A 21,900-nucleotide genomic window follows, 5' to 3' on the forward strand; every position below is an offset into this window, starting at 1 on the left:
CAGGGAAAGAAGGACCTTCTGTCTTTCCTCCCTTGCCCTCTGGAAGATGCCAGCATGATAGTAAGGACCAGACTTTCAGTCCAGCTTCCCCCTTAGATGGTGTTCAGCCCCACTTCCTCTGCTATCCAGCTTGCCTTCCTTACAGAATCCCTGGGAAATTCCCCACGGTTTGCACATAGCCTAGAAAAAGTCACACTAAAATGATCAACTTTCCCACTCCAGCTGCTCCCTCAATCCATTTTGGCCCCTTCAGGGGCAGGTAACTGATCTCTACTTACAGAAGAGCAACAGAGCTAGCCACAGCACGGCAGGGGTTCCCATGGCAGTAGGCATTTCCTCTGTGACTGCCAGCTGCCAACTGGCCTGGAGAGACCTAGAGCCTTAGAGTAAGCTTGACACTAAAAAGGAGAAGGAAATGTTCTCTGTTTCATATCTCATTAACTCATCAGCTGCACCTAGGTTTGCTTCCTTCTCTGGAGATAATATTCAGGGTGGTGCCTAATAGGGCAATTTTGTATTTACCCGCATACTGCACTCTCCATCCCACCTCTGTGTACACATCTGGAATCTAGTGGTAAAGAGGCATAGAGCTAGGCACACAGGCACAGAGCTTTCTTAAACTGTCTGTCAATGTACAGCTATGTCATTTCAAACTTAGAAAAGGGTGCCAGGGAGAGCAGAATAAAACAACAACAGTTAATTATTCAGCACCTAATATATGCCGGGCACTATGATAAATACATCTGGTATTTCATTCATTTCTCACAATAACCCTATGAAGGAGGTACCATTGTTATCGACATTTTATAGATAAGAAAATTGGAGCTTAGAGAGGTGAAGTAGCTTGTCTTAGGGTATTCCCTAGTAAATGGCTAATTTGGGGCTCAAAATATTTTAAAAATCTAACCCCAGAGTAAAACTCTTAATTATGATGATATATTGTTTATGCATGTCTACAAGTATGGCCAGCAATTGCTGAAATTCTGCTGTGGTTCTGCAGAGCTACCAACCCCCTTGTTACCTACTTTCCTGCTGAAACATTAGTTCACAAAGCCACAAATTTTCATTTGCTTCCCTGATGATCCACTATCCAACCAGCCAAATTAGAGATATTTTCAGAGACTCCTTCTCTCCCATGGGGTCCTGATGGGGCTCACAACACAGGAAGGCGGACGTTAAGCCTTAACTTACAGGGATCTCGGTCATATAATTTATTTTATTTTCTTTCCCAGCATTTTTCCATTTTTATCTTTCTAATCTCCAGCACGATCACCCTTTCTCCTATAAATCCGCATCTGTTCTCCTCCCTCCAGGACCCCTTTGCCTAATTCTTCTGTTTTTCTAAATCTAGGTCAGAGTTGGTCACCTTCTTCCAGGATTTGGTATTGATAGTGATGCTGGAGATAATAACCCCATAAATATCTACAATGGTTTGCCCTTTACAAAGCTTTTTCATATGCAGTATTATTATTTGGTCCTTGCCAAAACTCTGAAGTAGGCAGAGGCAGTACAAAGTAAGCAAGGCCCCAGTCTATCATCCCATGCTTTCCCTCACAGACTCTTGAATTAAGTCTAATGAATTAAACATAAAGTCACTGCACGTAAAGATCTAACCAAAGCTTCCAACTTCTATGAAATTAGAGAATATGGGGTTACAGATTCATAAATAGAAAGTTTCATATAAGAAAGATTGTGACTGGTCCCAGGTCATGCAATGTTTTAGTGACAGATCTTTAAAGAAAGCAGCAATTTATTTTGGAAAGCGTAAGTATTTAAAGATCTGAATTCAAATACTCCTAGTATTTATGTGATTAAGGTTTACCTCTAAAATAAGGACAATAATGGTATCCAGGTCATGTCTTTATTATGAGGTTTAATAAGATAATAAATGTGTAAAGTGCATTACACAGCCTCTGGTATGTAAAAACTGCTCAGTAAATCTACCTTTGCCCTCCTTTATTACCATTATTTATTAAAGACTCAGGAGAAACATGCATTTCAACAGGGTTAAGGCAATCAGCAAATACACAGGATGCTTGATTTGATAACCAGTATCTTAACGCCAGTATAATTCATGTAAGCAATCTCACTCCTGTCCATAGTCACGAAGAAGGGAGCATGATAAGAAAAAGTTGTTTGCTGGGGGGGCGGGGAGGGCGGGGCGGAGAAAGAAATGGGGAATATGCAATTTTTGAGGCACTGTCAGAGGGCAATACGTATTTGAATATACCAAGATCCTGGAAGAGACAAAGACAGAAGCTATTTCACCACTTTGTTGAGTTTGTCCAGGGGAGTTATCAGATATTCTTTTTCCCTAGGACAGCGATTCTACAATAAAATCGTCCTTCATAGACGATCACTTTACTGCGACTCAAATAATCTATTTTAAAGCTTCCTCCTTCAGTTATTCCCTGCTTGAATGGGAGGTAGACTGAAATTCAACAGGACATAATATTTCCTAGTTTGGAGAGTATAAGCTTTGGAGTTGAGACATTACTTTCATTTCCTCCACCATCCTAAAGCCTTTTTTGCTTCAGTGTCCAGCAGTGAAATTAAGGTAGTATTTTGGTAGCAGTAATGGCAATGATCAGCAGATTCAACAAAAGTAGTTCATTAAAGCTCAGAAAACAAAACAAACCATGCATCCATCAACCCCTACAACAACAACAACAAAATCAACAATATCAACCTCAGAAAGAATAAACTATACCCTAATTCCCATAGTATACAAGCCCAGGTACCCAAAGGAACAAAATGAGAATTCAGAAGGGACAACACTTAAGATTAAACCATAGTTCCACTCCACTCTGCCATAACTGGTTGATGCACCAGTTGAATTCCACACATCCTTTATCTTATAAAAATAAAAAAAAAAAAGAAAAAGTTCTCCAAATTTTTATCCACTGTCTGGGTGGAATGTGCTGTTGATTCTTGTATCCTACCTGTCAATGTCAGGATCGCTGGGATCAATAGATTTTGTCTTAACCTCACTTCTTACTACAAACTTTGAACCCGGGTACTCATGTGTTCAACACTCATAAACAGCATCTCTATCCCCAGATTTTGATCTGTTACTGGTTCTCAGAAAGCTTAATCTATTCTTCACTTTGTAGCAGTGGGGAAATGAAACTCAGCTGGCCATGCATGAACTATAGGGCCTATCCACTGTGAGGTGTCCAGAGTAAAAGACTTTTGCCAGGAACTTTGATGATTTGGGACATGATGGCAAAGGAGGGATCAGTCCATAGTGTGTCTGAGCCTTTGTGCCTTCCAAAACTGGGAAGCAGAAGAAAAGCTAATCTACTGGCTTTTTCCTCTCTGTGTTTTCCAGTATCAGGCAAGGTTGATATAAAATTGGATATGAAATGGTGAAACAGCAAAACAGCTGTCTGCTCATGGTGTGTATGTACCCGATAAATACTGATTTCTTCCTGAGGACTGGGTACAAGGCTAAGTATGCAACATGCCTTATCTACTTTGCTCATCCCACCAACTTTATGTAGTTAAAGAATGAGGAAACTAAAGCACAGAGAGGTTAAGTGACTTGTCCAAGAACATGCAACTGCTAAGTCGAAAAGTTACAATGGGAATCTGGCTGAAGAGTCCACACTCATGACCACTTCTATATAATATGTATCCTTATTCATCCAATCTACAGATTGTCCTTAAAGTTGACATAGGTTCATAGTCCCCATGCAAAAATTTCATGGATTCCAAGGATCCATGACCCACCCACAGATGGAAAATCATTGATCTAATCCCACCTCTAGAAATTGTAGAAAATGCAGTCCTACAATTTTTTCTTGTTTTTGGAAATGACATTTCAATCCACAGCCACAATGCTGTGAGCACTGTTGACATACTAGTTATGTATATTTCATTGATGTACCTATAAAAGAAGAGAGAAGAGAGAGAGATTCTTGCCTTTTTACTCTAGATTCTTAGGGCGAGGAGGACACCAGCTCCTGCCACCTTGAACAGGAGTCTGCTCAGGAAAGAGCTCTGAATAGCTGGTGCTGACTGCCTGGTGAATTTTCACAATAACATCAGTGGCTTTAATACTTTTAAAATGCCTTGATTTGAATGGTTACCTGCTTTGGGTGGATCATCAAGGAATAAATAGAAACTCCTAGGACTCCCAAAGTAAATGCACTCAGGAAGAGATGGAGAAAGGGTTTATGCAAGCTAAAACTTTAGGTGTGGACAGAGATTATTCCCCCAGAAAAAGAAAAATGAGACTTCAGGAAATAATCCCAAGGTTGATACTTTCCCTTGCATTTTTAGAGACTAACTTCTGTCTATCGTGGAAGGGAGAATCGGTGGAATTTTTCACAGAAATAAGGATTTGAATGGAGACTAGTTGTAAAATATCCTTCCGACACCTGATTTTATTTTACTTTATCTTTTTATTTTTTTAAATATTTATTTATTTATTTTTGGCTGCTTCGGGCCTTAGTTGTGGCACTCAGGACCTTTCGATGTGGCACGCGGGCTTCTCTCTAGTTGCGGCATGTGGCCTTAGTTGCCCTGCGGTATGTGGGATCTCAGTTCCCTGACCAGGGATCGAACCCGCATCCCCTGCATTGGAAGGCAGATTCTTAAACACTGGACCACCAGGGAAGTCCCCTGACACCTGATTTTAATAACAAAATATGCTATAGCTCAAATTCAAAAGTGATCATACTATTTGTATATTACAAATTGATATAGATAGAACTAATATCTTACAGACTATTTATAGACAATATTCTACAGATTGGTTATAGACAGGTCTACGAGATAGCCAATTAAAGGTCATCAGTGGAAGCCTAGAAGTTAAAGGGTCTGAGTCAGGTTCATGGTCATGTACTGAATGAACATAAAAATGCAATAGACTGGGAAAAGATTTCCTAACTAGTGATACAATTCTGAGGTATCCCCTAAACCTATAAAATACAGAGAAAATCCTTGAGTAGGTCTCCTAAAATTCCTCCAGCCTGGACCACTGACTTAACCTAATTCCTACTGTTTTATAGAGTATATTGTGGGCAGCTGGGGTATCAAGCTTCCTGTCTTTGAGATGTGAAACCAGCTATTCACCTTCCAGTTGAGGCATCTCTGCAGCGCCTTGTAGTTAGGAAACAGTCTGAACCATAAGGTGCACTCAGGCAAATTGACCGGGACCTTTGCCTTATAAATACTATGTTCCAGCCAAGAGACCCAGAGGACCTCCGGCTTGCCTTCCTGCCTTCCAACAGTTAAAAGACGTTAAGTGAGCTGATCTTTCCTTCAGAGTAGAGAGAACAGAATTATAAGCCTGCTGAGGAAGATTCCTAGGAAGAATGATGGCGTTTAAAAAAAAAAATTGTTTTTTTAATGCTGGACTATTATATTAAATTTTAAAAATTAAAAGAAAAAAATTATTATCCAGGTATATTTTAAAGAGATTAAGTGTAAGACTGATTAGGCGTCCAGGCTCTGAGCAAGCGTTGGAGTTTGATTCTCAGCTCAGATCACTTATTGGCTTTGTGACTCTCGTCAAGTTACTCAGTCTTTCTGTGACTCAGCATCCTCTCTGGTAAAATGGAGACAGTAACAGCACTTGTTGAGCGTATTAAATGAGTTAATATAGTGAAAGATTTAGAAGAGAGGCTGGCAGATAGTAAATGCTGTATATGATAGTTATTACTGTTATTATGATCATTTTGTTACAGCCTTTGGACTTGAGAGCAGCAGAGAAAGAGATTCCTTCTGTCCATAGGGAAAAGATTTGGAAAGGCTACTGGTCCAGAAGGCAAAAACTGTCCTCAGAGGGTGCAGCCCAGATCACACAGGAGCAATTGTGCTTCAAGCAGACCCTATCTGCACTCACAGGCTGGGGGGCTGGAGGGGAGGAGTTGATCTGTGGGGGTCCTGAGATCATTCTCAGGTGTGGTTCTAGACAGAGAAACCCCAGTCTTGCAGAGTCAGACCTCAAACCATGTGCGGTGCAGGCTAGATTTATTTTATGCTTCCTTACAGAATTACACAGTTAAAAATGGAAACATCTTTCTCTTAAAGGAACCCCTTTTAGGCTGTTAGCAGATAAGGACAAGAGGTCTTCGCCCAGCCAAGGATATTTGCATTTTAGTAAGTAGCTTTTGGAAGCTGGGAGGAGTTTCTTGTTGCTTGTCTCAGTAATGGGTGTGCAGGATACATTTTTAGCATTTAGAAGGCAACCCAGTGTCCTGTAATACCCAGGACAGGCTTCCATAATAAAGAACTTGTTCTGCCTTTGCAATGCTTTTGACTGTCCAGCCAGATATTTTATAATTATTTGAGCCTTTCACCTGACTGTTTGACAAATAATGCAAAGTATTTTTACATTTTTTCATATATACTGGATTTTACAGGGAAGAAACTATTGTGTACACTGAGGGAAGATTAGTCTTTGTGTTATTTGAAAACTGGCTTTGCCTCTTGGTGGGTGTCGAGCCAAAAGATACAACCAAGCCAAAAGATTGGGAGAAGGAAGGATTTATTATTACTTGCAGCAAAAAGGAGAACACGGGGGATATTTCCCAAAGCAGTGTCTCCTGGAACAGTAAAAATTGGGAAGTTTTAAGCTAAGGGTACATGCATATTCTTTTTCTTTTTTCTTTTTTTTATTTTTTATTTATTTATTCATTTATTTATTTATGGCTGTGTTGGGTCTTCTTTTCTGTGCGAGGGCTTTCTCTAGTTGCAGCAAGCGGGGGCCACTCTTCATCGCGGTGCGCGGGCCTCTCACTATCGTGGCCTCTCTTGTTGCGGAGCACAGGCTCCAGACGTGCAGGCTCAGTAGTTGTGGCTCACGGGCCTAGTTGCTCCGCGGCATGTGGGATCTTCCCAGACCAGGGCTCGAACCCGTGTCCCCTGCATTGGCAGGCAGATTCTCAACCACTGTGCCACCAGGGAAGCCTTACATGCATACTCTTGAAGGGGCTCGAGCAGAGGAGAATCAGCATAGAATTGGGGTCAAGGTCAAGTCCAAGCTTTAGTTGATTAAAGTCACAAGGGTCAACATCATCATTCAATCCTCCCCCTTGGTGGGGACCTTAGTTCCTGTAGAACTCAAAGACTGTATCAGAGTGTCATGTATATCCCTTGAGGAGGAGCTAGGACCCTGTTTTATAGCTGTACTATTGTTTCTTGACTACTTTTCCTTTGTTTCTTCATTCCCTCACTTCCTGATTACTGAGATCTGTTCATGGGCAAGCATTGTGGCCAAGCTTAGTTCACAAGATGACTTAGGCCAGAAATGGCTTCTCTTATGTCAAGAAAGCCATGCCTGGTTCTCTTTCTCTGGGGAACACCTACCCTATCTGCTCACATTTGCTTTTCCTGGAACAGCATCCTTGAGTTTTTCACTGTTTCCCAAAATCAGATCACCAACAGCTACAATGTTCCTGATCATTGTATTGTTACCAAATTAGTCAGCTAGACCCCAGCAGGGTCCTGGCCTGGGCCAAGACCCCTTGTCTCAGCCAGGGAGGTTCTTTTTCTGCTTGCATTTGTGCAGCCAATAAGAAAACTGATGCTGAGGCTGGAACAGCACAAACTTTATTCAATGGCCAAAGAATGAAGAAGCAGGAACTTTTTGCAAATCAACTTCTCAATCCAGTTCGGGCAGAGACACCAAATATATAGGAGGGTCGAGGTAAAAGGGAGGGAAATCGGAAAGAGTGAGAGGAATATTCATGAGTTATCCAAGCACAGGGGTGTGGTTTGGACCTGGAACTGATGCAAGACTCCTGTTCAGCCTTTGCATGGGCTTTTCCAGTTGTTGTCATGGCAATTGTCAACTGTCATGGCACCTGTGGGTGTATTATTTAGCATATGCTAATGTACTACAATGAGCATATAATGAGGCTCAAGGACTACTGGAAGTCAAATCTTCTGCCATCTTGGGCTTAGTTGGTTCTAACCAGTTCTTGTTTTTCTCTTTACAGCTTCCTCCTGAAACTTAGATAAAAGTAATTGGTTTCTTGGAGGGAGGGGCTGGAGAACACCTCTGGGGTAACAGCCTTGGTTTCAGTATCACCAATACCTTACTATCATATTAGGCTACATTTATAGCTGTCATATTCATCATGGATATATTTTCTTACTATAAAGTCAATTCATTTTATTTCTTTTTTATATTAAGACTGGGAATTATATTGATTTTAAAATCTATATGTGTGTGTAGGTAGGAGCGATGAATCCAGTTTCAGGTGCCTGAAACTTCCACAATTTGGGGTGTCTTCCTTAAAAATTTGAATAGAAAATTATGAATACAATATTAGGTATTAGAATGACTACTTATTTAGAAAAAGAAAACAAACTACAACAAACTGCAAAATGTAAAAGCTGGAAAATGACATGAACATTATAAAATATAGAAATAATTTTCTTTTCCTATATACCTTTACTACATACTCTGATCTCTTCTTCATTAGACAGTTATATTGTAATATCACTTTTTATAGAGTGTTGGGAAGGAAAAAACTTTCTTCTACCCTTCTAGATTCTTCAGGCTGGTCTAAGAATTAAATTGACATGAGACAAATTAACAGGAGAAAATCAAACAAAAGTTTAATATCGTGTATACATGGGAAGAACCCAGGAGAACTGACTCCAGATATTTCAACCTTGTCTTACTTCACTGCCCACAAATTTCCAGTGCTGAGTACTGGAGGATGCATTCATGCTTCAGTGTGACCTTTGCCCCTCCGCCTTTGTGTCCTAAAGTCAGGAGAGCTGGCTCTTGGTGGCGTTTTCTTGGAAGCCATTTCTACACCAGGGTGACTTGCAATACCTTCCCATACCTGGAAGTGACTGCAAACCGTGTACATCTATTACACTAAACCAGAACTAAACAAATCCTTAACTCAAGGTCATCTTGGCTGGATCCCAAAAGCTTTCTGCAGCTACTCTCATGCTGCCAGTTAAAAAGGAAGCATGACAGAGGGAAGTCTAATGGGGAAAAGACAGTGGTCTTATCCAAACGTGGCTAAAATATCTTACTTTTGCAAATTTTATAAAAATATATGACCAAATGCAGGATCTTGGAGGGGCCCATGCAAATGAGGGGTCATGAAGTTTAACTTTCATTAGCTTCACCGTAACTCCAACTCTGCTAGGTGAGTTCATAATTTCTTATCAGCATAGCAAAGAAAGTGTTAGAAAATATAAACCATAAAATGGGGTCTGGTAGGATTTGAATACCACTGGTCTAGATTTTGAAGAACAGAAAAGGGCCAGAAGGTGAAATAGGGGACTTAAACATAGACAGTTCCCAGTGAACTTTTCCTTTCCTTCAAAACAAGAAAGATTATCATAGAAGTTCAAGAAAACATATGAATATTGAGTGTCTGACCAAAAATTAAAATGTATAGTCTAACACGTGATTTGAACATTGGACTAAATATTGGAAATAGGTGCAATGTCAGAAAATTTAGTACCTTTTAGTGACCATTCCTATAGGCCAGTGTTTCTCACAATCAGAGATTTGAAATTTTTTTAAACAAGAAAATATGTACATTTTTAATTAGTGACAATCTAAACAAATTAATATAACTATGTTATGGATCATCCACATGACCATTTCATAACCAGAAATTGTCACTTGATCTCAGGACCTACGTTTGCACTATTTTTTTTTTACAATTTAAAATTACATCAAGTGACTGTCAAATTAAGTCATGTTGTACCCATGAAAATGGGTTCAATTAGAGAAAAGTGGAGAGAAGAGTGAATTAACATAAGGCCCACAACAGAATAAGCTGCAGAACACAAAACAGTCCTCTTTATCACAGCTAATACCATAGTCACATTGCAGAAATACACATGAAGAGAATCCTCTCTTCATAAGACCCATGGGGCAACAGTTAATTAGAAGGAAAGTATAATGATAAATATGAAATAAATAATTTTAATATTTCCAATTTTTAACTTGGATTTGTACCAATTCACTATATATTTTTCAGTAATGTCAGAGTGCTAATCTTATATTTAAGAGAAAAAGAGACCTACATAGAATTATCAAAGCCTACATTATTAAAGGCAGCATTTGAACATAGATTGCTGGTAGAGTTTTGGTTAATTATATGCCCTGATTTCTCAGAGTGAACAAACTTAAGTCTTGAAGTCTATTAATATCATTTGTACAATATACTTTTCCAAACAGGCAATCCCTGAACTTGAACTATTATGGCCAAATATAGGAATGACTTAAATATAGATACAGAGCTGATAGTTGATCATTCTACCATTAAACCCAACACAAAACAATTTTGTTTTAGCACAAGAACATTAGTCATCATATACATTCACTTCTTTATTTGTTCAACAAATATTTATGGCTAAGCATTCTGTTATTTGCTGATAATACAAAAGAGAATTAGATAGACAAGCTCTTTTCCCTCATGGAGTAAGGTTTCTGTTGGAGAAGATAGACAATAAACAAGTAAGCAAATAAAGTTTATAAAAAGTAAATAATGTTGCTATACAGAATCACAAGAGTAACATTTTAGATAGGATGGTTAAGGAAGGCCTTTCAACAAAAATGACTTAAAGCATGAGATAGAAGGGACCGAGAAAAAGCTGGAGTAAGACTATTTCAAGCAGTGGGAAATTCAAAGTCCCCATAACAAGAAAGACTTTAGAGAACACTAGGAATTAAGAGAAGACAAGTAGAACTGAAGTATAGTAGGGAACAAAGGGAGACTATGGCATAAAATGAGATTAGATACGTATATAGGGGCCAGTTGGCGAGGGCCTAGTAAAACAAGTTAAAGTGTCAGGATTTTACTTGAAGGGTAATGAAAAGCCTCCAAACTGTTTTAAGCAAGGGAATACACAGACACACACGTGTATGCACACACACATACACAAATGCTTATGCATTTCCTTACTTTAAATGGTTTGATGGGTTTTCATGTATATGTTTATATACACACATACATACATATTCACACTGTAGCTACATGTGATAAATATTTTTTGAGCGGCTATTGAGAGATGGTTAGGAGACAGTAAAATGCAATGATAGATTGGCCTAGAGAAGGAGCAGTGGAAATAAAGACAAGTTGATTGGTTTGAGATGTATATTGGAGATAGTATTATCAGGACTTGCTGATAGATTAGAGGGTGAGGAAAACATGAAATATGATTCCTAAGTTTCTGGCTCTAATCACTGGGTAGGTGGTGATACAATTTATTACATGGGAAGGTCTGAGGAAGTTCCAGATTTAGGAAGGAAAATCAAGTCTTTAGTTTGGAGATGTTGTAGTTTGAAGTGTCTCTGTGATATCTAAGTGTTTATGCTAAATGGGCAGATACAAGAGTTGGGAGACCAGAATAAATGTCTGGACTAGAAACATAAATTTGTAAGTCATTGGCATATGTTTAAAACCATTGGAATAAGATGAGGTCAGCTAAAGAGAGAGGAAGAGCAGCTAGAAAACAGAGAAGGTCTCATGACAGAGCCATAAGGAATTCCAATATTTAGAGGATGGGTAGAAGGGGAAGATCTAGAAAAGAGACTAGAGGAAACAGCCAGTAATGTAGGAGGAATCTCAGGGAGTTGTGTCACTGAAGCTGAAGAGAGTACGTACGGCTCTAGTGGAAATCATTGATTATATTGAATCTTATTGAGAGGTGAAGTAAGATAAGAGAATAAAATTATTCTTTGGACTTAGCAATACAGAAATTTTGGGGACCTTAGCAATGGCAGTTTCAGTGGATTAGTATGTGTGGAAGTCAGGTTGAAATAGGTAGAAAAGTAAATAGGAAGTGAGAAAGTAGAGATAGCATGTGTAGACAGTTTTCTGAGTTTTGCGGTGGGATGGTAATATAGGAAGATGTGGGTCAAGAGAGGGTTTGTATTTTATAGGAGATGCTAGATCATATTTGTTAGCAGGTAGGAATAATGCAGTAAGCAGAGACAGAGAATGAGGGAAGACAAGGTTAAATAGTTAAAAGAGTTAAGTCCTTGAATAGGCAAAAAGGGAGAAATGATTTTCACTCATTCAACTCAACAGTTCTTGAACATAACACAGGTGTTTTTGCTACAACATCAGATGCATTGATTTTAAAAAGTCCTTGCATTCTGAAAAAACACACTAAAAATAACAAGTCTTTTGGGAAAAAAATATTGTGGCAGATCATGCAAAACCTATAACCAGAGCACTAACAAAAACATTAGCGTTTCTACTAAATAAATTAAATGGTTAAAAAGATAATGTTATACTCATGTAAGGTGTTACTAATAGGGGAAACTGGGTGTGTGGTGTATGGGAACTCTCTGTACTATGTTGTCAATTTTTCCATAAATCTAACACTGTTCCAAAAAATAAAGTCTATTTAAAAAAAGATATGTTAAATTTCAATTAAATGAATAAAATCAATAATAGACATAGGGTTTGATCTTCTTCAGAGATAAAGGTAGGTTGATAGAAGAAGGTCACAAGGAGAAAATGCACAAAAGCCAGAGAAAACCATTTAAAAACACTCTCAAGACAGACATGCGGTAAAACTAAGCCAAGAATAAAAGCTTAAAGTGAATGGTTATTGAGTAGGGTACCGTATTCCTTGCTGAGTTCCATTGTGCTAGTAAGATCAGTGTTCAGCTACTATTCCTTCATAATAAAAGAACATTAACATTCTCAGAAAAATCTTGTATGAACTCACTTCCACATTATATTAACATATATTGGTTTACCAATAGTATGTGGAATATTTGCATTTCAGAATCATCCATTGTATCACAGAAACTGTAGTGTGTTTCTTGACTTGTACAGCAGCTGCTACATGAATAGCAATATACTGAGTACTGTGTAGGTTACAAAGATGCATAAAAGGGAGATCCTCTAACCACATTTGACTTTATCAAAATCTTGATTTCCATAGGCAGAAATAATAAAGGAAAAATTGTAATGTACTTCTTTCAAAACAGTTGAAAGAAGAATTGTACTTCTTTCAAAACAGTTGTGTCAGGACTTCCCTGGTGGTCCAATAAAAATAATAAATGTGTAGCAGCAACAATAATAATTGTTAGCACTTACTCTATATCAGAGTGCTTTATGCCATTTAATACTCACAAGTATTTAATACCTATGAAGTAGGTACCCTTAGCATTCTTGTTTTCCATGAAGTAGAGAGATCATACAACTAGTGAATGATAGAGCCAGGATTTGAAGCTTAGAGGTTTGAATAGCTAGGTTCTTAAAAATGGGAAAGGAAGGCATTCAGTGGGGTGCCCCAACACCTTTCCCACAACATTTGGGATTATCGAATCATTCCCTCCACCTCCAACAACTTGAGAACTCATGGCCATCTTTTGCTTAAGGTTTATGAAGCATTATTCTGGAAGAGTATCTAATGCTGCTAGAGCTTACAGGAAAAGTCCAGAAAGAAGTGATGGACCTGAGAGGTGGGGTGCTGGGAGTTACCTTGTATTTCGTCAGCATTCTGTGTGGCAAGGCTAAGCAAATGTCCCACGGGTTAGGTGAACAAAACAGAAAGTGGTAGGGGCATGCCATCTTGTCTATCTTCCCCCAAAGAGTCACTCTTTGGGTGATGGGCACTCCAATAAGAAGAGACTGTGGAGTTTGCTGCCTGCAATCAGAGCTGAAGTAAATGAGCCTTAGATGGATAGGCTGGAACTGTGCAAAAAATGGAACATAGGTTCCTCTGAAAAGCCTAGAGGTACTCCTACAAAAGCACCTAACTGACAAATGAGAAAGAACAATCAACAATGCTAAAGAAATCTTGGCAACTAACAAAAAGGGTAAATTACCACAACTGTACCTCCACTTATAAGGTGATATTCATTTCAGGAATAGCAGTGACAACAAAACAAGGAGCTGACAGCTAATACACTGTGGATATTGCTTTTTATTCTTCATTCTCTCTTCTCACCTCCCAGGAAGGAAGTGGCTGATGTTGGGAAGAGAAAGAGGTATGTGGTGACTACACTTCACCTCCCAACACATATCAAGCCACTGGAGCCATAAGCCTACTCTATGCTTGGGGGAAGGTAGAAGGATAGGGGGTGATGGAGACTGAAGAGAATTTCAAATAAAATATAAATTTTTGGGGCTTCCCTGGTGGCGCAGTGGTTGAGAGTCTGGCTGCCGGTGCGGGGGACATGGGTTCGAGCCCTGGTCCGGGAGGATCCCACATGCCGCGGAGCAGCTGGGCCCGTGAGCCACAGCTGCTGAGCCTGCGCGTCTGGAGCCCGTGTTCCGCAACAAGAGAGCCCGCGATAGTGAGAGGCCCGCGCACCGTGATGAAGAGTGGCCCCCACTTGCCGCAACTGGAGAGGGCCCTGGCACAGAAACGAAGACCCAGCACAAGCCAAAAATAAATAAAGAAATTTAAAAAATATATATATAAATTTTTGGAAATAACAGGATTGTGTTTAATAACTCTAACGAGACAGTTTTAATAACACAAAGTAATTAAAGTTTATGAGGTACTTCTCTGGCAGTCCAGTGGTTAATGCTACATGCTTCCACTACAGGGGGGCACGGGTTTGATCCCTGGTTGGGGAACTAAGATCTCACATGCCGTGTGGTGTGGCCAAAAAAAAAAAAAAGTTTATGAAATTGGTTTAAGGGAGTCTGCTGCCCAACAGGAATGAGGCCACAGTAGGAGTTATAGAAAAACAAAAAACAAAAAAAAATTTCCTGTTTATACCGCACAAGTTGAGACTTCTTTCAAAACAGTTGTGTTGGGACTTCCCTGGTGGTCCAGCAGTTAAGACTTCACACTCCCAATTCAGGGGACCCCGGGTTCGATCCCTGGTCAGGGAACTAGATCCCGCATGCATGCTGCAACTAAAAGGTCCTATGAGCCGCAACTAAGACCCAGGGTAGCCAAATAAATAAATAAATAAATATATTTTTAAAAAGTTGTGTCTATGAAATGGAAAGGTTGGACTACATGATTCTAAGGTCTTCTGCAGGTCTAACACCTGAGCATTTTTTGACAACTAGGATTGTAGGAGTTCAATAAGATAAGTTACTGGAATGGTGTGGCCCTGTGGTGGTTCCCAGAGAGAAGTGACTCCTGCTGCCTGGTTGATGAGTCCTTCATTCTCCTATCTGGTCTGCTAGGTTGATAGTTCAGGATATATAGTAAGTAACAGGAAGTGGTGGTAGATTTGAAAGTGGAAGTCAAAGAAAGAAAGGAATTGAAAGCAGAATACTGTAAAGATTGTGGGATTGATGATAACCATGGGACATTTGTTAGAAGTGACTTGGGGGAGAGAAGGTATTTTCAGTTTCCTATCAATTTTTATCCTAAGTCCCAAAGTAGAGAAAAATCAAAATTTAAAATAGGGAAGGACTATGTAACAATTTAAACGGGAAAATAATTTGAAAAAGAATAGATACATGTACAGGTATAACTGAATCACTTTGCTATACACCTGAAACTATCACAACATTGTTAATCAATTATACTCCAATATAAAATAAAAAGTTAAAAATAAAATAAAATAGGAAAGGACTTTAGAAATAATCCATTTAAATTCCTTTATTTTAAAGATTGAGAAACCTGAACAGCAGAACATGGCTTGTGCAAGTTTTCTATCTGAGCTATTAATCAGTGAGTGGCAAATACAGAGCTAAATCATGGGGATTTGTTTGTTTGTCTGTTTGTTTGTTTTGACTGAAGGTTTAGGACTGAAGAAAGGATGAGAGACTAAGTGCTCTCAAGGACTAGTAATCCAATGTGCAGAGAAAGACAATAATGAAATGAATAAAGAAATGAACAAAAACATACCAGGTAGTAACAAGGCAGAGAGTTAAATCAGTGATGTGATTGAGTGAGTGGGTGGTTAATTTAGATATTTAGGTTAACCACATACTGAAATAACAGTGCAGTAGAGTCTCGCTTAACAACCTCAAGTTCACTGACTGACTAGATTAAATGGCATTCACCATCCCCTCTGTAAAACAGATTGACAAATGCATACCACATGCTAAATGACCACCCCCGGTAAGCTTCTCTGTAGTGGAAACACCAGGAGATAGTAGTGGTATCACAAAATCAAGGCTGGAGAAAATTTCGAGATGGAGAGTGATTAGCACTGTTGAATGCATCAGAGTTATCAAGCAGGAGAAGAACCAAGAGCAGCCCAGTGAATCTGGTAATGAGAAAAACGTTGGTGTAGCTCCCACCATCCAGTGTCTGTCTCAGCCATGCAAGCCCCAAATCTCAGTGGTCAACTCACTAAAGCTGACCAGTCTCTGAGACATTATTCAAACTCACAAGATAACTCAAAATGCTAATTCATTCATTTTTTGATGGTGAATATTCCAGACCAGTCACCTCCATGTGGCTTTTGCTTGTGGATATAAGTAATTTAGTATATTAAAATGCATGTCATGGGAATTCCCTGGTGGTCCAGTGGTTAGGACTCTAGGATTTCACTGTTGAGGACACAGGTTCAATCCCTGGTTGGGGAACTAAAATCCCACAAGCAGCACAGCGTGGCAAAAAAAAAAAACAATTAAAATTTAAAAAAATAAAATAAAGTGCATGTCAGAAGGTTACTTATTGTGCCCATATTACTCCATTCTTATCAAAGCATGAATCACAGTATATAAGAATTTTATATTTTCTTGTCTTGCTCCTCATCACATACTATATGTGTTTGATTGATTGCTCTTTACCTGGTGCTTAGCATGATGCAGAGCATGTTTAGATTGTCCATAAATACGTATTAGAGATATAAATGAGCAATTAACTCATTGATTATTTCTATTGTGATGTTGCAACCTGATAAATCTTCCTCTCCTTTCTTAGAGATAATTGCTTTAAAAAATCATCTCTTGAAGGGGAGATGATAAAGGGGACCTTTAAGGTCACGGAGGAGTAAGATGTGGAGATCACCTTCCTCCCCATAAATAAATCAAAAATACATCTACATGTGGAACAACTCTTACAGAACACCTACTGAACGCTGGCAGAAGACCTCAGACTTCCCAAAAGGCAAGAAAATCCCCACTTCCCTGGGTAGGGCAAAAGAAAAAAGAAAACACAGAGACAAAAGAATAGGGGTGGGACCTGTACCTCTGGGAGGGAGCTGTGAACAAGGAAAAGTTTCCACACACTAGGGAGCCCCTTCACTGGCAGAGACAGGGGTGAGGGGGGAAGCTTTGGAGCCACACAGGAGAGCGCAGCAACAGGGGTGCAGAGGGCAAAGCAGAGCAAATCCTGCACAAAGGATAGGTGCTGACCAGCACTCACCAGTCTGAGAGGCTTGTCTACTCAACCACCCAGGCGGGTCGGGGCTGAGAGCTGAGGCTCAGGCTTCGGAGGTCAGACCCCAGGGAAAGGACTGGTGTTGGCTGTGTGAAGACAGCCTGAAGGGGGCAAGTACGCCACAGTTAGCCAGGACAGAGTCCGGGAAAAAGTCTGGACTTGCCAGAGAGGTAAGAGACCTTTGTTTCAGGGTGTGCAAGGGGAGGGGATTTCTTCCCAGTGTGCCCACAGAAGGCAGAGCACTGCCTAAGTGACCTTCAGAGACAGCAGTGAGCAGTGGCTATTAGCTCGGACCACAGATATGGGCATGAAACACTAAGGCTACTGCTGCTGCCACCAAGAATCCTGTGTGCAAGTGCAGGTCACTATCCACACACCCCCGGGAGCTTGTGCAGCACGCCACTGCTGGGGTCCCAAGATCCAGAGACAACTTTCCTGGGAGAACACCTGGCACACCTCAGGCTATAGCAATGCACGCCAGCCTCTGCCACCTCAGGCTCACCCCACATTCCAATTATGACTACCATACCCCTCCCCCTGGCCTGAGTGAGCAAGAGAGCCCTAATCAGCCACTGCTTTAACCCCCTCCTGTCTGGGCAGGGAACAGATGCCTGAGGGAGACCTACATGCAGAGGCAGGGCCAAAACCAAAGCTGAACCCCAGGAGCTGTGCGAACAAAGAAGAGAAAGGGAAATTTCTCCATGCAGCCTCAGGAGCAGCAGATTAAATCCCCGCAATCAACCTGATAAACCCTGCATCAGAAGAATACCTGAATAGGCAATGAATGTTCCCAAAATTGAGGCAGTGGACTTTGGGAGCAACTGTAGACTTAGGGTTTGCCTTCTGCACCTAATTTGTTTCTGGTTTTATGTTTATCTTATTATAGTATTTAGTGCTTATTATCATTGGTGGATTTGTTTATTTGTTTGTTTGCTCTCTTCCTTTTATATATATTTCCTTTTTCTCTTTTTTGTGAGTGTGTATGTTTCTTTGTGTGATTTTTTCTGTATAGCTTTGCTTTTACCATTTGTCCTAGGGTACTGTCTGTTCATTTTTTTGTTTTGGTTTTTGTTTTTCTTCTCTCTTCCTTTTCTTCTGAGCTGTGTGGTTGGCAGGGTCTTGGTGGTCCAGCCGGGTGTTGGGCCTGAGCCTTTGAGGTGGGAGTGCTGAGTCTAGGATACAGGACCACCAGAAACCTCCTGGCCCCAAGTAATATCAATCAGCGAGAGCTCTCCCAGAGATATTCATCTCAACACTAAGACCCAGCTCCACCCAACAGCCAGCAAGCTCCAGTGCTGGATGCCCCATGACAAACAACAAGCAAGACAGGAACACAAACCCACCCATCAGCAGAGAGGCTGCCTAAAGTCATACTAAGTTCACAGACACTCCAAAACACACCACCGGACACCGCCGTGCCCACCAGAAGGACAGGTTACAGTGCCACCCACCAGAACACACACACCACTCCCCTCCACCAGGAAGCCTACACAAGCCACTGAACCAACCTCGCCCATTGGGGGAAGACACCAAAAATAAAGGAAACTACAAACCTGCAGCTTGCAAAAAGAAGACCCCAAACACAGTAAGTTAAATAAAATGAAAAAACAGAGAAATATGCATCAGATAAAGGAACAAGGTAAAAACCTACCAGACCAAACAAATGAAGAGGAAATAAGCAGTCAACCTGTAAAAGAATTCAGAGTAATGATAGTAAATATGATCCAAAATCTTGGAAATAAAATGGAGAAAATACAGGAAACATTTAACAAAGACCTAGAAGAACTAAAGAGCAAACAAAACATGATGAACCACAAAATAAATGAAATTAAAAATACTCTAGAAGGAATCAATATCAGAATAACAGAGGCAGAAGAACAGATAAGTGACCTGGAAGATAAAATAGTGGAAATAGCTGCTGCAGAGCCTTATAAAGAAAAAAGAATGAAAAGAATTGAGGACAGTCTTGGAGACCTCTGGGACATTAAGCGTACCAATATTCAAATTATAGGGGTCCCAGAAGAAGAGAAAAAAAGTGTCTGAGAGAATATTTGAAGAGGTTATAATTGAAAACTTCCCTCACATGGGAAAAAAAATAGTCAATCAAGTCGAGGAAGCGCAGAAAGTCCCATACATTATAAATCCAAGGAGAAACATGCCAAGACACATATTAATCAAATTATCAAAAATTAAATTCAAAGAAAAATATTAAAAGCAGCAAGGGAAAAGCAACAAATAACATACAAAGGAAACCCAATAAGGTTAACAGCTGATTTTTCAGCAGAAACTTTGCAAGCCAGGAGGGAGTGGCAGGACATATTTAAAGTGATGAAAGGGAAAAACCTACAACCAAGACTACACTACCCAGCAAGGATCTCATTCAGATTCGATGGAGAAATTAAAATCTTTACAGAAAAGCAAAAGCTAAGGGAATTCAGCATCACCAAACCAGCTTTACAACAAATGCTAAAGGAACTTCTCTAGGCAGGAAACACAAGAGAAGGAAAAGATCTACAATAACAAACCCAAAACAATTAAGAAAATGGTAATAGGAACATACATATCGATAACTACCTTAAATGTAAATGGATTAAATGCTCCAACCAAAAGACATAGACTGGCTGAATAGATACAAAAACAGGACCCGTATATATGCTGTCTACAAGAGACTGGCTTCAGACCTCAGGACACATAAAGACTGAAAGTGAGGGGATGGAAAAAGATATTCCATGCAAAAGGAAATCAAAAGAAAGCTGGAGTAGCAATACTCATATCAGACAAAATAGACTTTAAAATAAAGACTATTACAAGAGACAAAGAAGGACACTACATAATGATCAAGGGATCAATCCAAGAAGAAGATATAACAATTATAAATATTTATTCACCCAACATAGGAGCACCTCAACACATAAGGTAAATGCTAACAGCCATAAAAGGGGAAATTGACAGTAGCACAAGAATACTAGGGGAATTTAAAACCCCACTTTCAACAATGGACAGATTATCCAAAATTAAAATAAATAAGGAAACACAAGCTTTAAAAGACACATTAGACCAGATAGACTTAATTGATATTTATAGGACATTCCACCCAAAAACAACAGAATATACTTTCTTCTTGAGTGCTCATGAAATGTTCTCCAGGATACATCATATCTTGGATCACAAATCAAGCCTTGGTAAATTTAAGAAAATTGACATCATATCAAGTATCTTTTATGAGCACAACGTTATGAGACTAGTTATTAATTACAGGAAGAATCTGTAAAATATACAAACACATGGGGGCTAAACAATATGCTACTAAATAACCAAGAGATCACTGAAGAAATCACAGAGGAAATCAAAAAATACGTAGAAACAGATGGCAATGAAAACACAATGACCCAAAACCTATGGGATACAGCAAAAGCAGTTCTAAGAGGGAAGTTTATAGCAATAAAATCCTTCCTTAAGAAACAGGGAACATCTCAAATAAACAACCTAACCTTACACCTAAAGCAATCAGAGAAAGAACAAAAAAACCCCAAAGTTAGCAGAAGGAAAGAAATCACAAAGATCAGATCAGAAATAAATGAAAAAGAAATGAAGGAAACAATAGCAAAGATCAATAAAACTAAAAGCTGTTTCTTTAAGATAAACAAAATTGATAAAACTTTAGCCAGACTCATCAAGAAGAAAAGGGAGAAGACTCAAATAAACAGAATTAGAAATGAAAAAGAAGTAACAACTGACACAGCAGAAATACAAAGGATCATGAGAGACTACTACAAACAACTATATGCCAAAAAAATGAACAACCTGGAAGAAATGGACAAATTCTTAGAAAAGTACAAACTTCCAACACTGAACCAAGAAGAAATAAAAATATGAACAGACCAATCACAACACTGAAATTGAAACTGTGATTAAAAATCTTTCAATAAACAAAAGCCCTGGACTATGTGGTTTCACAGGTGAATTCCATCAAACATTTAGAGAAGAGCTAACACCTAACCTTCTCAAATTCTTCCAAAATACAGCAGAAGGAGGAACACTCCCAAACTCATTCTACGAGGCCAACATCACCCTGATACCAAGGCCAGACAAAGATATTACAAAAAAAGAAAACTACAGACCAATATCACTGATGAACATAGATGCAGAAATCCTCAACAAAATACTAACAAACAGAATCCAACAGCACATTAAAAGGATCATACACCATGATCAAGTGGGGTTTATTCCAGGAATGCAAGGATTCTTCAATATACACAAATCAATCAATGTGATACACCATATTAACAAATTGAAGGAGAAAAACCATATGATCATCTCAATAGATGCAGAAAAACCTTTAGGCAAAACCCAACAACGATTTATTATAAAAATTCTCCATAAAGTGGGCATAGAGGGAACCTACTTCAACATAATAAAGCCCATATATGACAAACCCACAGCCAACATTGTTCTCAATGGTAAAAACTGAAACCATTTCCTCTAAGATCAGGAACAAGACAAGGTTGCCCACTCTCACCACTATTATTCAACATAGTTTTGGAAATTTTAGCCACAGAAATCAGAGAATAAATAAATAAATAAAAGGAATCCGAATCAGAAAAGAAGAAGTAAAACTGTCACTATTTGCAGATGACATGATAC

General features: G+C 39.3%; 1 protein-coding gene and 1 pseudogene across 2 annotated transcripts in view; both read right to left on the minus strand.

The window, feature by feature from the left end:
- Positions 1 to 17,284, minus strand: part of FCER1A (Fc epsilon receptor Ia) — a 32,306-nt gene extending 15,022 nt beyond the window's left edge. Inside the window, exons 1-2 of the mRNA XM_082427080.1 lie at positions 14,395 to 17,284; positions 279 to 14,087 (exon numbers count right to left, since the gene is read on the minus strand). Of these exons, the coding sequence (XP_082283206.1) occupies positions 279 to 333 (55 nt within the window). The 5' untranslated portion in view covers positions 334 to 14,087; positions 14,395 to 17,284. The remainder of the gene's footprint in view (positions 1 to 278; positions 14,088 to 14,394) is intronic.
- LOC309643660 (olfactory receptor 10J1-like) overlaps positions 1 to 21,900 on the minus strand; it is a 460,112-nt pseudogene that overhangs the window by 56,270 nt on the left and 381,942 nt on the right. The window lies entirely within an intron of this gene.

The sequence above is a fragment of the Balaenoptera physalus genome (assembly GCF_965194825.1).
Source record: "Balaenoptera physalus genome assembly, chromosome: 1".
Taxonomy (NCBI): Eukaryota; Metazoa; Chordata; class Mammalia; order Artiodactyla; family Balaenopteridae; genus Balaenoptera; species Balaenoptera physalus.